General features: G+C 41.0%; 1 protein-coding gene across 3 annotated transcripts in view; it reads right to left on the minus strand.

Moving 5' to 3' along the window:
- The window catches only part of FANCC (FA complementation group C), a 286,431-nt gene that overhangs the window by 9,481 nt on the left and 259,005 nt on the right, over window positions 1–17,945 (minus strand). For all 3 annotated transcript variants that reach the window (XM_045086109.1, XM_045086108.1, XM_004777392.3), the window contains 3 exons: window positions 17,192–17,273; window positions 14,732–14,906; window positions 10,368–10,574 (listed from right to left, as the gene is read on the minus strand). In XM_045086109.1, the coding sequence (XP_044942044.1) occupies window positions 10,368–10,574; window positions 14,732–14,906; window positions 17,192–17,273 (464 nt within the window). The remainder of the gene's footprint in view (window positions 1–10,367; window positions 10,575–14,731; window positions 14,907–17,191; window positions 17,274–17,945) is intronic.

Here is a 17,945-nt window from a genome sequence, read left to right on the forward strand (position 1 = left end):
CTAATTATATAGCCGTCTATATTAAGTTGATAGTCACTTAAGTTTGGACAAATTCCAAAAGAACTTCATTTTTACCTTCCCACCCAGTGTTACATATACTACTACTTTTTGCTACTTTTGTCACTTAACCTTCATACTAGCTTGGTAAGTGATTGTTTTACTATCTATATGTGTTTCCTTTTACTCATGAAATTTTTTTCGTTTTTATAATTTTTTTACTTCCAATTATGGTCTTTTCCACTAAGAGAATTCCATTTAACATTTTTTGTAAAACTGATTTCATTAAGATGAACTCCTTTGAATTTTGTTTATCTGGAAAACTACCTTTCAATTTTTGGATGATAATCTTGCCAAGAGAGTATTCTTGCTTGTATTTTTTTTTTCCTGTTCATTCCTTTAGGTCCCTCATTTGTTATTAATTGCTTCTTTCTGCTTTTAAAATTTTCTCTTTATCTTTAATCTCTGACATGTTACTTATTACACATCATGGTGTACTAAGTTCATCTTGTTTGAAACTCTCTGTGCTTCTTGAACCTGGATGTCTATTTCTTTCCCCAGACTAGTGTAATTTTCAGCTATTATTTCTTCAGGTAAGTTTTCCGACCCTTTCTCTTTTCTCCTCTGGGACTCCTACAAAGCAAATGTTTGTTCACTTAATGTTGTCCAAGACACCCCTCCCCTTAACCTCATTTTTAAAAACTCTTTTCTCTGCTCAGCTTGGATGTTTTTCCATTACCCTTTCAGATCATTGATCCATTCTTCTGCATCCTTTAATCTACTGTTGATTCCCTATCATGTACTTTTCATTTCAGTTATTGTATTCTTCAACTCTTTTTTTTTTTTTTTTAAGATTTTATTTATTTATTTGTCAGAGAGAGAGCGAGAGCGAGCACAGGCAGAGTGGAAGGCAGAGTCAGAGGAAGAAGCGGGCTCTCCGCGGAGCAAGGAGTCCGATGTGGGACTCGATCCCAGGACACCGGGATCACGGCCCGAGCCGAAGGCAGCTGCTCAACCAACTGAGCCACCCAGGCGTCCCTATTCTTCAACTCTTGATCGATTCTTTTTTATATTCTATCTCTTTGTTAAAGTTCTCAGTAAGTTCAGCTACTCCTCATTCTGAGGAGTATCGTTATGGATCATTACTTTGAACTCTTTAGCAGGTAGACTGGTTATCTCCATTTCATTCAGTTTTTTTCCCTGAGGTTTTGTGCTTGTTCTTCTGTTTGGAGCATATTCCTCTGTGTCTTCATTTTTCCTGACTTTCTGTGTTTGTTTCTATATATTCAGTGGTACAGTTACTTCTCCTAAACTTGAAAGAATGGTCATTTTCCATGTAGAATGTCTGCGCCTGGTGACTCTGACTGGATGTCTGAGTCTGTGTCTGGTGCAGGCAGGGGGTCCCAGGATGCTCTGTGCAAGGGGCCTATGACGGGACAGCAGAAGCCAAGGTGGGGAAGGGCTGGGTGGGCCCAGGGTGCTCTGCACTGAGGATATCTCAGCAAGTCACGTGGAGCCGAAGTGGTGCTAGACTGCATTTTTGTCACTTTGATGAGATGGCTGGAGCTAGAGTGAATGCTGACCAAGGCTTGGGCTATATAGGCTAGAGGCCCAGGCTCACAGAGGTGATAGGCTGACTGGGCACCTGAACCCTGCTCCCATCCATGCTATCAAGGTAGGGGGGAATGTAAACCATGGTGCTTGCCAAGGCCTTTGATCCGGAGAGAGTCCTCCCCTGCCCAGTGACTGTCAAGGTTCTAGGGATGGATCCTTTATATTTTAGTTGCTCTTTTAAATCACATTTTTATGTTTCCCAAGGTGTCTGGGGCTGTGTGGGCTAGAGGCATGGGGTTTGCTGGCTTTGGTGCCCAGACCTGCCTCATGTCTGTACTATGAAGGTGAAAGGAGAACATAAATCATGGTGCTCAGCAGTCCCTCTGACCCAGAGAATTCCAGCAGCTCCTTTACTATTTAGCAGGGCTCTAGGATTGATTCCTTTATATTTTAGTTGGCTTTTTAAACTATGGCTTTTTTTTTTTTCTGTGCCCCAGGGCAGACAAATCTACTCATGGTCCCTCAGTACTATCCCTCTCCAATGTAGTTCCATTGTGTGTGGGGTGGGGGCAGGGGGCAGAGGGTTTCCCTTCGTTACTGTCTCTCCATCTTTCTTGCCATTCTCTATGTGGTCTATCTTCTGCTATGCAGAAGATGTTCAGTCAGCCCTCAGTTCTTCAGAAGGAATTGTTCTATAAATAGGTATAGATTTGGTGTGTCCATGGAAATAGGTGAGTTCACCATCTTCCTAAATAGCCATCTTGGACCAGAATTTACAACTTAATTATTTTATAACTGGAAGCTTTTTCCTCTTAACTGCCTTCACCTGTTTCACCTCCCCTACCCCCCCCCCCAAAACCACCACTCTGGTAACTATCAATTTGTTTACCATATCTATGAGTCTGTTTCCATTTTATTTTGCTTTTTCATTTGTTTTATTTTTAAGTTTTTTTTTTTTAAAGATTTTATTTATTTATTTGACAGAGAGAGATCACAAGCAGGCAGAGAGGCAGGCAGAGAGAGAGGAGGAAGCAGGCTCCCCGCTGAGCAAAGAGCCCGATGCAGGGCTTGATCCCAGGACCCCGAGATCACGACCCGAGCTGAAGGCAGCGGCTTAACCCACTGAGCCACCCAGGCGCCCGTTGTATTTAAGTCTTAATTTTATTTTTTTAAATAGTCAAGGACATTTTAATTTTATCTATCTATCTACTTTAAGTAAGCTCTATGTGGGGCTTAAACTCATGACCCCAAGATCAACAGTTGCATGCTCTGCCAGCTGAGCCAACCAGGTGCCCCCATTTTGTTTTTTAGATTCCACATATAAGTGAAATCATATGGTGTTTATATTTCTTCTTTACTTATTATTTTTAAAAAAATCTTCTCTTTATTTTACTTAGCACAATACCCTCAAGGTCTATCTATGTTGCAAATGGCAAGATTTCATTTTTTTAAAATTCTTTATGGCTGAGTAATATTCCAAATACATACCACATCCTTTTTATCCTTACGTTGCTTCCATATCTTAGCTATTAAAAATAATGCTACATTGAACACAGGGCTGCATATTATCTTTCTGAATTCATGTTTTCATTTTCTTCAGATAAATACCCAGAAGTAGATTTGCTGGATTATATAGTAGTTGCATTTTTAACTTTTTAAGGGACTTCCACATTGTTTTGTATAGTGGCTGCACCAATTTACAATCCTGCTGTAGTGTATAAGGTTCTCTTTTCTCCACAGTCCTGTCAACACACCTTGTGTCTTTTTGATAATAGCCCATCTGACAGGTGTGAGGTGATATCTCATTGTGGTTTTGATTTGTGGTTCCCTAATGGCTAGTGATGATGAGCATCTTTTCAAACATCTCTTGGCCATCTACATTTCTTTGGAAAAAATGTCTAAGTCCTCCGTTCATTTTTTAATCAGGTTTCCCCCCTTATGGTGTGTAAGTTCTTTTTATATTTAGATATTAACCCCTGATCAGATGTATGATTTTCAAAAATGTCCTCCCATTTAGTAGGCTATGTTTCATTTTGTTGATGGTTTCCCCCACTGTGCAAAAGCTTTTTAGTTTGAGGTAGTACCATTTATTTTATTTTAGCTTTTGTTGCCCTTGCCTGAGGAGACAACTTCAAAAAAAAAATATTGATGTTGAAGATGAAGCGCTTACTGCCTATGTTTTTTCTTCTAGGAGTTTTATGATTTCAGGTCTTATATTCAAGTCTTTAATCCATTTTGAATTTACTTTATATGCGGTGTAAGATAGTGGTACCGTTTTCCCAGCACCATTTATTGTCTTTTTTCCATTGTATATTCTTGTCTCCATTCCTGTAGATTAACCATATATGTATGGATTTATTTCTGGATTCTCAATTCCATTCATCTCTGTGTCTATTTTTTGCCAATACCATACTGTTTTGATTATGATAGCTCTGTAGTATAGTTTGAAATCAGGGCACATGTCACCTCCACCTTTGTTCTTTCTCAAGACTGTTTTGGCTATTTGAGATCTTTTTTAACCACAAATACACAAACATAAAAAATTTAGGTTTCTTTGTTCTAATTCTGTGAAAGATGCCATTGGTATTTTAGTAGGGATTGCAATGAATCTGCAGATTGCTTTGGGTAATAATTTTAAGAATGTTAATTCTTCCAAACAATCACCATAGAATATCTTTCCACTTATTTGTGTCATCTTCAATTTCTTCCATCAGTGTTTTATAATTTTCAGAGTACAGGTCTTTCATCTCTTTGGTTAAATTTATTCCCATAGGGTGCCTGGGTGGCTCAGTCCATTAAGCGTCTGCTTTGGCTCAGGTCATGATCCCAGGGTCCTGGGATCAAATCCTGCATTGGGCTCCCTGCTCAGCAGGAGTCTGCTTCCTCCTTTCCCTCTACCCCTCCCCGCTGCTCATATGCATACTTTCTCTCTCAAATAAATAAAATCTTTTTAAAAAGCAAATTTATTCTTACATATTTTATTCTTTCCAATGCAATTATAAGTGGGGATGTTTTCTAAATTTCACCTTTTGATGCTTCATGATAGAAACATAACCCATTTCTGTATGGTAATTTGTGTCCTCTGACTTTACTGCATTTATTTATTAGTTCTAATAGTTTTTTGGTGGAGTCTGCAAATGGTGACAGTTTTATTTCTTCCTTACTAATAGAGATGCCTTTTTCTCCCACCTTGCCTGATTGCTATGGCTAGGACCTCCAGTGATATGTTGAATAAAAGTGATGAGAGTAGCATCCTTGTCTTTTTTCCTTATCTTAGAAAAAAAGCTTGCATCCTTTTTTCACCATTCAGGATAATGTTAGCTGTGGATTTGTCATATATGGCCCCTAATATGTTGAGGTACATTCCTTCTATATTCACTCTTTGAGAGTTTTTATCATAAATGGATATTAGCTTTGTCAGATACTTTTTCTGCAGCTGTTGAAATGATCATATGATTTTTTTTTAATTTTTTATTTTTTATAAACATATATTTTTATCCCCAGGGGTACAGGTCTGTGAATCACCAGGTTTACACACTTCACAGCACTCACCAAAGCACATACCCTCCCCAATGTCCATAATGCCACCCCCTTCTCCCAAACCCCCTCCCCCCAGCAACCCTCAGTTTGTTTTGTGAGATTAAGAGTCACTTATGGTTTGTCTCCCTCCCAATCCCATCTTGTTTCATTGATTCTTCTCCTACCCACTTAAGCCCCCATGTTGCATCACCACTTCCTCATATCAGGGAGATCATATGATAGTTGTCTTTCTCTGCTTGACTTATTTCGCTAAGCATGATATGCTCTACTTCCATCCATGTTGTTGCAAATGGCAAGATTTCATTTCTTTTGATGGCTGTATAGTATTCCATTGTGTATATATACCATATCTTCTTGATCCATTCATCTGTTGATGGACATCTAGGTTCTTTCCACAGTTTGGCTATTGTGGACATTGCTGCTGTAAACATTCGGGTGCACGTGCCCCTTTGGATCACTACGTTTGTATCTTTTAGGGTAAATACCCAATAGTGCAATTGCTGGGTCATAGGGCAGTTCTATTTTCAACATTTTGAGGAACCTCCATGCTGTTTTCCAGAGTGGCTGCACCAGCTTCCATTCCCACCAACAGTGTAGGAGGGTTCCCCTTTCTCCGCATCCTCGCCAGCATCTGTCATTTCCTGACTTGTTGATTTTAGCCATTCTGACTGGTGTGAGGTGATATCTCATTGTGGTTTTAATTTGTATTTCCCTGATGCCAAGTGATATGGAGCACTTTTTCATGTGTCTGTTGGCCATCTGGATGTCTTCTTTGCAGAAATGTCTGTTCATGTCCTCTGCCCATTTCTTGATTGGGTTATTTGTTCTTTGGGTGTTGAGTTTGCTAAGTTCTTTATAGATTCTGGACACTAGTCCTTTATCTGATATGCCGTTTGCAGATATCTTCTCCCATTCTGTCAGTTGTCTTTTGATTTTGTTAACTGTTTCCTTTGCTGTGCAAAAGCTTTGGATCTTGATGAAATCCCAGTAGTTCATTTTTGCCCTTGCTTCCCTTGCCTTTGGCGTTGTTCCTAGGAAGATGTTGCTGCGGCTGAGGTCGAAGAGGTTGCTGGATTTTGATGGATTCCTTTCACACATTGAGGTCCTTCATCCATTTTGAGTCTATTTTTGTGTGTGGTGTAAGGAAATGGTCCAATTTCATTTTTCTGCATGTGGCTGTCCAATTTTCCCAGCACCATTTATTGAAGAGGCTGTCTTTTTTCCATTGGATATTCTTTCCTGCTTTGTCGAAGATTAGTTGACTGTAGAGTTGAGGGTCTATTTCTGGGCTCTCTATTCTGTTCCATTGATCTATGTGTCTGTTTGTGCCAGTACCATGCTGTCTTGATGATGACAGCTTTGTAATAGAGCTTGAAGTCCAGAATTGTGATGCCACCAACCTTGGCTTTCTTTTTCAATATCCCTTTGGCTATTCGAGGTCTTTTCTGGTTCCATATAAATTTTAGAATTATTTGTTCCATTTCTTTGAAAAAGATGGATGGTACTTTGATAGGAATTGCATTAAATGTGTAGATTGCTTTAGGTAGCATAGACATTTTCACAATATTTATTCTTCCAATCCAGGAGCATGGAACATTTTTCCATTTCTTTGTGTCTTCCTCAATTTCTTTCATGAGTACTTTATAGTTTTCTGAGTATAGATTCTGTGCCTCTTTGGTTAGGTTTATTCCTAGGTATCTTATGGTTTTGGGTGCAATTGTAAATGGGATTGACTCCTTAATTTCTCTTTCTTCTGTCTTGCTGTTGGTGTAGAGAAATGCAACTGATTTCTGTGCATTGATTTTATATCCTGACACTTTAATGAATTCCTGTATAAGTTCTAGCAGTTTTGGAGTGGAGTCTTTTGGGTTTTCCACATATAGTATCATATCATCTGCGAAGAGTGATAATTTAGCTTTAAAATTATTGATACAATTTCATTACTTGTAATGAGTCTACTCAGATTTTCTACTTTGTATTCAGTCTTGGATGGTTACTTGTTTCTCAGAATTTATCTGTTTCTTCTAGGTTTTCCAATTTGTTGCTCTATAATTGTTTGTAGTAATCTCTTATGAGCCTCTGTATTTCTGTGGTGTCAACTGTAATTTTTTTCATTTCTGATTTTATTGATTTCAGCCCTCTTTTTCTTAATCAGTCTGGCTGAAGGTTTTTCAGTTTTATCTTTTTAAAGAACCACACTTTAGTTTCATTGATCTTTTCTTATGTGTTTGAGTGTGTGTGTGTGTGTGTGTGGTGCCTCTTTCATTTATTTATGCTCTGATCTTCATTAGTCCCTTACTTCTACTAACTTTAGGATCTGTTCTTCTCTTTGCAGTTCCTTTAGAAATAAAGGTAAAAGTTAGGTTGTGTATTTGGGGTTTCCTGTTTCTTGAGGGGAGCCTGTATTGCTGTGAACTTCTCTTTCAACTGTTTTTGCTGTATTAATTTTGGAAAGTTGATTCCATTTTCATTTGTCTCATGGTATTTCATTAGTTTCAGGTGACAAAAATACCTCCAACACTTTCATGATTCAAAAATGCCTGTGGCTGACTTTTTGAAATAACTTTTAATATTAGACCAGTTTTAGATTTATAGTTTACTGAAAAGATAATACAGAGAGATCGTGTATCTTCCACAACCAGTTTTCCCATTGTTAACATCTTAATTTTATAGTACATTTGTCACAATTAATAAACCGATATAGATATACTTTTAGTAACTAAAGGCCAAGCTTCATTTTGATCTCCTCAATTTTCCCCTGATGTCCCTTTTTGGTCCCAGGATCACATCCAAGATACATTATATTTAATTTTCAAGTCTCCTTATGCTCCTCTTGGCTGCAACAGTTTCTCACACTTTCCTTTTTTTGATGGTCTAGACAGTTTTGAGGAGTTCTGGGTAGGTATTTTGTTGAATGCCCCTCAACTGGGACTTGTCAATTACTTTTCTCAGTATTAGACTGGGGCTACAGGTTTTGGGGAGGAAGACCACAGAAGTGCCATTTTCATCACATTATCCTAAAGGTAGCTATAATCAAAATGACTTATCACTATTCTCGTTGACCGTGATCACTTGGCTGAGGCAATGGCTGAAAAGCAACTATTATACTTATACCTGGCCAGAGAGAAAACGTTAGTTGGTACTGAGGTCTATGGACACGCGGGACATTTTTTAGCTTTCAGCTATGAAGTTCATCCACCCTAAACAGACTTGAAATTAAGTGAGGTATGCACTGTATAAAAGTATACAATAGATTTTGTGCTGGGGTGGGTGCTGAGGAGAAGGCACCCAGCATGCGTAACAGGTGAATCCTTTTCTGCTCTTGGCAGTGCCCAGGCTCCTGAGAGGACTTCTGTCTGAACATGAGAGGCAGGACTGACAGGCTGGCTGCTGCAGCCTGCCTGCTCCATGCTGACTGTTCTACTAGGACTGAGGAGAACCTCCCCAGTGCTGGCTTCTGAGATTCTTGGCAGTCCCACTTATCACTGGGACTCCCCTCATATTCACATTCAAACAGAACCTGCCTGGGGAAGGGAGCAAGAGGGGGCTGTCTGGGTGCTGGGAACATTCCTTTCTTGAGTTGGTTGCTGGCTGCATAGTTATTTTTGGTTTATGAACATTAATCAAGCTATTCATGTTCTGTATGTATATTACAAGTTAATAAAAAATAGAAACAAAAGCAAATAAAAATTCTAAGAGCCAGCAAGTGGGTGCTTTTTAAACTTGCTCTTTTAACCATTTTTAAATGGAGAACTCACTGGCAGGAAGTAAATTCATAATACTGTACAACCATTACTATTATCCATTTCTAAAACTTTGCCTTTATCCCAAACAAACTCTCCATCCCTCTCCCCTGCCCAGCTCTTGGTAACCTCTATTCTACTTTTTGTCTCTAAAAATTTGCTATTTTAGGTACCTCATATAAATCAATTATACAGTATGTAACCTTTTGTGTCTTGGTTATTTCAGCATAATGTCCTCAAGGTTCATCCATGTGGTACCATGTATCAGAACTTCATTCATTTGTAGGGCTTAAAAATATCCCACTGTATATACCGACCACACTTTATTAATTTATTAATAAATTAATAAATTTATTGATTGACACTTGGGTTGTTTGCACCTTTGGCTGTTGCGCGTAATGCCATTATGAACAGGGGTGGCTAAGTTTCTGTTTAATTCTACAAATTCTTTCACAAAGAAATAGAATTGCCAGATCATATGGTAACTCTGGTTAATTTTTTCAGGAACCATCAAACTCTTCCACAGTAGCTGTACAATTTTAATATTCCCAACTGGAAATATGAGACTTAACAATTTCTTTCTTTCTTTTTTTTGAGAGTTCCAATTTCTCTACATCCTCACCAACACTTGTTCTTTTCCACTTTGTTTTGTCTATAATAGCCATCCTGGTGGGTGTGCATCATTTTGGGTTTTGTGGGTTTTGATCTGCACTTCCCTAATGGCAAATAATGTTGGGCATTTTTTCATGTGTTTAATGGCCATCAGTCTATCTTTGGAGAAAAGTCAATTTTGATCTGTTGCCCACCTTGGATTTAGATTTTTGCTATTGTTGATTTGTAAGAATTTCCAATATACTGTGGATACTAAACCCTTTCAGATATTTGATTCCCAAATGTTTTCTTCCCATTCCATGAGTTTGTCTTACTAATATCTTTTGATGAACAAAAGGTTTTCATTGTGATGAAGTTCAATTGACTTATTTGTTGTCATTGCCTGTGCCTTTGGTGACATTATCCAAGAAGTCACTACCTAATCCAATGCCATGAATGATACTCACTTCTGACTTGGACCATTCTTTATCCCTCACATCTTCTGGGTTTCAGGAAGGAATTCATTGTAAATAGCAAATATACATTTTTTTTAAATTAACAAACAAAACTCTTTGGATTGTTACAGTGAACACACCTCACTGAAGAATTACTCCTCTTCATGAGGGGAATGGAGTCATGCAATATAACTAAAAGAAGAAGTACATGGGGACACATAAGACCTAGCTTTGGCTATGGGCCCTGGTAGCAAGCTGTGACCTAGAAGTCCCCTTCTTTCTCTGAGCCTCCATTTTCTCTTCCATGTCATGAAGGTGTTGCAAGGGGATAGGCTCTGGGGTCCCAACTGTCCTGCCCATCCATGTTTGGAAAGCACCCTGGTACACACCCTTGTCAAAGGCCAGACCCTTGGCCTCTTCACTAGAGACAATCCACCCCTTTCTTGGAATGTGAGTGAGACAGCGTGCTATAGAAGGGGAGACTTACAAGGGTGAGGACTTCCCGGGCAATCACATGGGCTCTAGGAATCCAGAGCAGGAAGTTCAGGAGGAGGCGCCTGATGAGCTGTTGACACAAAGGTGGTCTGGGGTCTCTGTCTCGGCTCTCTGCAGCTGCTGCCTGAAGATCCTTGGCTGAGAGACTAGGACTTCCAAGCAGCTTTTTGAGGCGGATGAGCACTGCCTTTACCTCTGCCTGGGAAGTATAAGGTGAGAGATTAAGGAAGAGTCAAGACAGGCACGGTTCTAGGATTTACTTGGGACTTTGAAGCAAGCCTCCAGAAAGAAGAGAGGACTGGTGCCCGAGGGAAGGCAAACAGAGGCGACTCATGTCTGAGCTTACACACTGCTCCACACAAACCCAAATGAGCGTAATGGAAATTTCTTGACTTTTCTTTCGTCTTGCTCACTAAGCAGCCAAGGCACCATGCCAGGATTTTTTTTTTTTTTTTTTTTTAAAGAAAGGAAATGGAGAAAAATCCTCAGCAGAATGCAGTCAGATTTTTATATTGTGGGGAAAAGAACAAAAAGCTCCTTGAAGACTCGCTCACTATCACAGCCACAAATCAATTAAAGCCCCATGCAACTGGACCTCCACTGAGCCAATGTTCCGATAAGAATGAGGTTTGCCTTTTGCCTTTTGCTATCTTTGAGGGAAGGAAACACACACACACCCCACATTTGTTTTGCTTTAGACACTAGGACAGTCTGTTCATACATGTTTAAAGCCCAAGCAGAGGTCACAAGTCTGTGGAATGCACATAATAATGGTGATTGTTGTAGGTCTGTGGGTTGTTTTTGCATAAAAAATTCTTATTTCATGCTGAGACTTCTGCTTGCTATAATGGTACATCAAGTTGTGACTTGGAAACAAAGAAAAAACTGAAAAGCCATAGATCCAAAATGCCACATGGCACTCATGAACAGCTATGTTCCGTCACTTTCGGAAGAATACTTGGGCCTATTCTGAGAATTCCCATGACCAATTTTATGGATTTTGTGTCCCCCCCCCCCCCCCGGAAGTTAGGGCCTCATTCAATGAAGTCTGTCATAAACTCCAGTACACTAGGAGTGCTGTGTGAGCTATTCTGACCACAGTCCAAGACCGTGAGAAACTGTACCATGGGGCTCTTCCACGGAGAATGGCTGCATTCCAGAAGGAGAGGGCTACTCTCTCACCACCTGCTTCTGTCAGCTGGGCCCAGCCTGCCCTCATCTGATGGCATCTATGGGAGCCCAAGACCCTCCTACTATCTGAATGGTGTACAAAAATGTCAGAGCTTAGGAAGCTCTGCCTTCATATCCATTTTCTTCTTGACTGAAGAATATCTTCTTGACTTTCTGCCTTTGTCCAGTACTCCCTAAAACTGGTCTTCATTCCAGACCATCTTTCCCTTTAAATGCCTTTCGTGTCCATAACTTTAAATACTTTTTAATTTGTTTTTAGGTAAAAGACATAAGCTTTCTTTTCTAAGCAATACTTTTTATCCTGCATTATGAAAATTTACATATGCTCACGGTAGAATTAGAATAAAAAGCATATAACCCCACTACCCAAATAAAAGTTCTGATCTAACTTAATCTCAGACTGGTCCTGCTCCCTTTTCTCCAGAGGAGATGGAGGAAACCAGGTTCGCATCCTTCTCATCTTCTTCCCATGCCTTCTGAACACAGCACTATGTTTTCCTACAGTTTTCACAATGCACTGGAAGCGCGTCATGTATCTATGGTCTTTGAGAACATGATTTTTCATGGCAGAATGCTAGTTCATGGTTAGAATATGTCACAATTTATTTAGTCAGTTCTTTACTATTGAAAGTTAAGGCCATTTGTAACATCTACAATTACAATAATGCTCATGTCTTACACATAAATCTTTGTATGGCTCTCTAATTACTTCCCTAGGATAATTCCTCAAGGTAGAACGACAAAGTTAGAGAATGGCCTAATTCTTAGGGATATACAAAAACACAGGCATTTTTTGTTTTTACTGTGATCCAATTCAAAGTCAGCAAGAGAAGAGAGACACCGGCTGGCAGTGAACATGGTCTGCAGAGAGCAGGGTGGGACTTTGTGTGGCAGTTGCTCTTGCTTCCTCATTACTGAATCTCAAGGACGGCCGGAGAGACAGTGCTTCTAGCCACGGTTTACTATCAGGGCTGAGCAATTAACTGGATTTAATGACACATTTTGAGGAAAAGGCACAGATGTTGTCAGGCTCATTCAAATCTCCCAATAATCACATGTTCAAAGGCAGCTCACAGTTTGTTTCTCAAGTCACCCAACAGACCATCAAAGGGATTAAAGCTTGAAAAACCCAGGAGACTGAGAGGTATGTCTTACTAGTTAAACTAGGAAAACTGGGCCCATTTGCTCCTCGGGACGTCACACACACCAGCGCCTCCACCTGGGCACAAAGGAGGAAGAAAGAGGCTTTGGGATCACAAACATGAAGTGTGGCTTCAATCACAAGATGAATGGACACCTCTAACAGGGTAGCTAAGACGGAAGCCAGTATGCTGGCCCTAAACTAGCCTGAGTGAAGAAATTAATCTATTTTTTTAAGAGATTTTATTTATTTGAGAGAAAGCAAGAGAGAGCATGATCTGTAGGGGAGGAGGCAGAGGGAGAGGAAGAAGCAGACTCCCTGCTGAGCAGGAAGCCCAAGATCATGACCTGAGCTGAAGGCAGACGCTGCTTCCCCAACTGAGCTACCCAGGTGCTCAGAGCTAATCTATTTTTATCCAGTATGCCTAAGCATCCTGGAGTAAGAACTATGCACAGGTTTTATTTAAAAAAAAAAAAAAAGAAAAAAAGACAAAGTTAAGTATTAGAAAGACATGCCAGTGCAGAACTTTCTAGAAATTACATTTTTTGGGGGGACAATTTATTTCTCTATAGTTCAAAAGTGAACCTCTGTTAGTTTTTATAATCAATACAGAATTTAACACATAACCTTCCAACTTAGCTTATAAACAATCAAAGTATATATAACAGGGTTTTGCAAATCCTTACTGCTACATACATTTTAACTACTACTGTAATTAAAAATAAGGATTTCCCTTAATTAGAATTAGGAGTTCCCTTAATTAGTTTAATTGATATTTTAAAAGGGAAATAGAAGGCTTTCTTTTTAATCATACAGCAACCCTCAAATACATTTTGTGGATTATGATAATTTCTTTAAAATGTTCTATTTTGGGGCACCTGGGTGGCTCAGTGGGTTAAAGCCTCTGCCTTCGGCTCAGGTCATGATCCCAGGGTCCTGGGATCAAACCCCACATCTGGCTCTCTGCTCCGGGGGAGCCTGCTTCCTCCCCTCTCTCTCTCTCTGCCTGCCTCTCTAACGACTTGTGATTTCTCTCTCTCTGTCAAATAAATAAAATCCTTTAAAAAAAATGTTCTATTTTTGATCCAAAATAAATTATCGTCAAATTTCAAGTTTCCAAAATCCAAAACTCTTTCCTTCCTCTACCATGCAAGCTTTTAAACAAGTAAAATATACTGACATATCTGTATTAGTCTCTGCTTTTTTCCAACAATGGAAAACATCAAGCAAATAGGAGCACTGTTCTCAATATAAAGAAACCTGTTCTCTTTAATTATTGAAATTAGCAAAAAGTGCTAGCAGTTAAAGTCTTAAAAACTGGCAAATAAATGTATGCAAGGGAGGTGCCAATGCCTTTAATCAAAGCGTGGCTTCCTGTAATCATTACACTCCACATAAAACAACAACTCTCTTTGCCACAGATAGTCAGTCTAGCACTTAGTGGCTCTGTTATTTATGGAATGCCCAAGACCTTTTTCAGAAGCTAAGGGGTTAACATCAGATTACTTTAATAAGAGTTCTAAACAAAGCTGGTAATGTGAGGACCTGTTGACTGATCAAAAAAGCAGTAAGTCAAGATAGGCCGGGCTGCTGATTAGAGAGAGGACTGTGCTCCTCAGAAGAGCAGTCAGACTCTGCAAAGCAAATGCTAGAGGACGTGGCCCCTGGGCCAGGAGCATCTGTAAACGAGGGCAGAGGTGGCGGCCAAGCAAGAACAGATAAAACGTGGGGGACAGAAGGGCTATGCCTCGTCTACTCGATGCCTCCGAAGAAAGCAGAGTGGCAGTGTTCTATCTCTAGTTAACTCTGTGAGGAAAGAAGACGTCTCCGACCACACACCCAGCACGCACACACCTATCTGGGTGGACATCGACTTCCTTCCACAATGAACACAGTGAACACTCAGTGCTTAGGTGCCTGGGGGTTAGTAGAAGACAACCCCCCTACAGGGCCCCTTCCTACAGGATCCTTTCTGATCCCGAGACGGACCCAGAGCCCCGCACGCAGTGGGCCTTGCCACCCACCATGGTCTGTGCTCGCTGCAGACTCCCGTCACATGGGCTGTAGCTGAATGCCAAGAGCCAGAGCAAGGCCTCAGGGGGTTCAGCTTCTGACATCACTAACTGCTCAGCCGCGATATCAGCCCATCCTCCAAAGTGAATGAACAAAAACCAGCACTCAAAGGGGCCTCCGTGGGACCTGGAACAGAACCAAAACACATGGCAGCCAGCAACTTGATTTCTTTCTCTTTTTGGTTCTTAAAGCTACTGTAATGTTTGTGAATGATTGGCTTAAATTGTTCTTATGCACTGAAGTACAACTTGCAAGGAATACAAGTTAGACTCAGAAAAGTAGCTCACAATGCCATGCTGAACCCATCACAGGGCCATCAAAGGCAGGTCTTTCAAAACACCAGGTGCCCTGAGGACTTCACACATTTAAATTATATCCAAGGACCATGAGTGAGTACAGGCCTTTGACAAAGAAAGATTCAGGACCATGACCAACAGGAATGCTACAAGATGAGAACCTGCAGGCCTCCTCTGCTTTCTAGCTGACCTGCACAGCTGGGCTGCTGTGGAAAGTGGGGCCCCCAGCCATGAGGCAGCCACCCAGGCAGCTCCAGAGCAAGAAATGAGGGGGCTCCTGTGGGTCCAGATGGAGACCAGGGAAGGGACGCAGACAGAAACATGCACTATTTCCTTTCTGACAAAACACAGGGTTCTGGTCAGTATTTTGGCAATTAGAAATTTTGAATAGGCTGCATACTGTATTCTTTGCTGTCATCACATGTATGTCCGAGCTGAAAAGTTAGAAGCTTTTGTGAAGCTTTCCTTTTGTCATGCTGGGAACTGAGAGGTGCACTGGTTGTTGAAAGGGTAGACTTTGCTCAAGGAAATGACTCATTACTATGCACAGTGACAGTGTCAGCAGCTTAATATCTCCCCTAGAGAAAATGGAGCAGGATTGGCCTGAGATCAGGGTAGTTCAGAACTTTCCTTCTGAAGCAGGGAAACTCCTGGAACAGGAGAGTTCTGCGCCTCCCTTGGTTGGATCTGGGCCTGCTGTATCTGTTCTAAGAACAAGTGATTAAATGTTATAAAACCAAGCTTGTGGAACAGTGGAGACAAAAGAAAGGAGGGTATTAATCTTCCTTGTCCCACAGGAGGGAGATGTGGTGCTCTGTGGGCCACCTCAGTGGTCGGCTAGGTTATGATGTCTCAAAAGCAAGGGATAGGCTCCACAGGGCCTCTCCCCTACAGACCTCATTATAACGTGAGCACCAGGGCTCTCTCACGCTTCCCGCTCACAGGTGGGCATTGCACCTGGATGAGAGCTTAGAGTGCGGCTTGCACAGATGGGCCTGGTCCTTGCTGTTTTCTGCCAGTAACTGAGCATGTGAGGCAGTCCCAGTGGCCAGCTAAGAAAGCATCTAAACCTGTTCACCCACTCCTCTCTGCAGGTGGAGACTGGGACCTACTTAAGGCAGATCTAGGTTAGGTAGGAGTCCCCCAGGGTTTGGGGGCTAGGTCTGGCTCTGCAACAGAGACAACCTAAAAGGATGCACATGGGAAAGGATGCACATGGGGCTGACAGGTGTTACAGGTCATTACTATGGCCAAAACTCTAACCCTGCTTGGCTGCTAGTTCTTTTTGCCTCATTTATTGTTGGGGAGGGGTAGGTGAGTAACTGGCACAAAGCCTTCATCAGTGACTGTGAACATAAGGAGGGCCAACCAAACTGTGATGGCTCAGTGAGGAGATAATAGAGGATTTCAAGAGGGAATAGTGGCAGAAGGAACAAATAAAGACAAATAAAGTTTCAGTAGCTTAGTAGAGACAACAAATAAAATATTTACACTCTACAAAAAGTGTAAGTCAGAGGAAGCAGAAGGATATTATGCCACAAAGAACATAGTAAAGCCCAAATGTGATTGCTTTTAGGAAAATAATGTGAGAGGGTACTTAGTATCATGTTAGAAATTAATTCATATTAGAATGGATTTTCTAACTTTAGACACACATTTATTAAAAAGAGGAGGAAAGGGGGGCATTTTATCCTACTGTGCAAGAGAAGAATTTCTCTTCCCTTGAGAGTAAGAGGAAAGGAGAAGCCAAGGGACCCAGAGGGCACTGCCCTTCTCCTGCGTGGCTGGGGGCGGGGCAGCATGTAGGCACCGCCTTTCTTACACAGTCTATTCTTCTCATTGTTATGCTTGTATATTTCAAAATCCAATACAGTTTCTACACAAGGTATTTACATATGTACCTGTTGATTCTGAGCTGCTCAAAGTGATACGTGTAGCTGGCTATGTGCTTCCTCCATCCTCAATCAGCAATGTGCTTACCTCTTCGGGGATGGTCGGTAATGCCGACTCCTGTCAGCCCTCCTACTTACTTACTTTACTTACTCCGTGAAGTAAAGATCAGGATCAAGAGAGAACACTACGATGCAGACCTAGGAGTCGTCAGGATTTGCTTACCTGTGAGTCTGGTCTTCAACTATTTCTCGGAGCATTTCGGAAATATGTTTCAGTGGCTGGTGCCACAGTTCTTGTGGGATCTCTGTGGGCAGAGAGACACACCAGAGGGAACTGAAGAAAAGTCAAACCCATTAGGACTATCTGCTGCTAAGACCAGAAGAGCTTTGGAAAAAGGCCTTATTTCTCCTGGTCCATGGGACCCACACCACTGGCCTCATGCTATTCCCAGCCGATATCCATCCCTTAGGCCTGGGAAAACCTCATGTTACATAGAACTGAACTTCACAGGCTCTTTAACTCAGGTACACGGAAAGCGACAAACCGCACAAGCAGCCTGCCCTCGGACTGGAAATGTTGTAGGGCAGAGAGCCCAGGTTTTTTTCTTTACCCCCCACCCCATCACTGACAATTCATGATTTCAAAGTACATGGAGATGGTGATTAAAGTCAACAAGGAACTAAGGATAGGCTGCCCAACTGTTTTTCTATGACTATGATAAATTCAGAATATGATTTCAGGTTTAAACGAAACAAAAGGCCAGGAAAATAATACACGGTATCCTACAAACAAATGTCCTTTCTTGAGTTAGTTTTTCTGGTTTGATAATTATCCTATGATTTTAGACACATCTGAACCTGTATGTGTCTGCAGTTCGAAACAACATCTAAAAAAGTTACCACTTTTCCATGTGGTGACAGATTCTATAATTAAATACATCAGAGGATAATGTAAGTGATGGGGTAGGCACTGCCAG

This window comes from Mustela putorius, unplaced genomic scaffold (assembly GCF_011764305.1).
Source record: "Mustela putorius furo isolate JIRA1106 unplaced genomic scaffold, ASM1176430v1.1 tig00000876_pilon_pilon_pilon, whole genome shotgun sequence".
In the NCBI taxonomy this organism is placed as follows: Eukaryota; Metazoa; Chordata; class Mammalia; order Carnivora; family Mustelidae; genus Mustela; species Mustela putorius.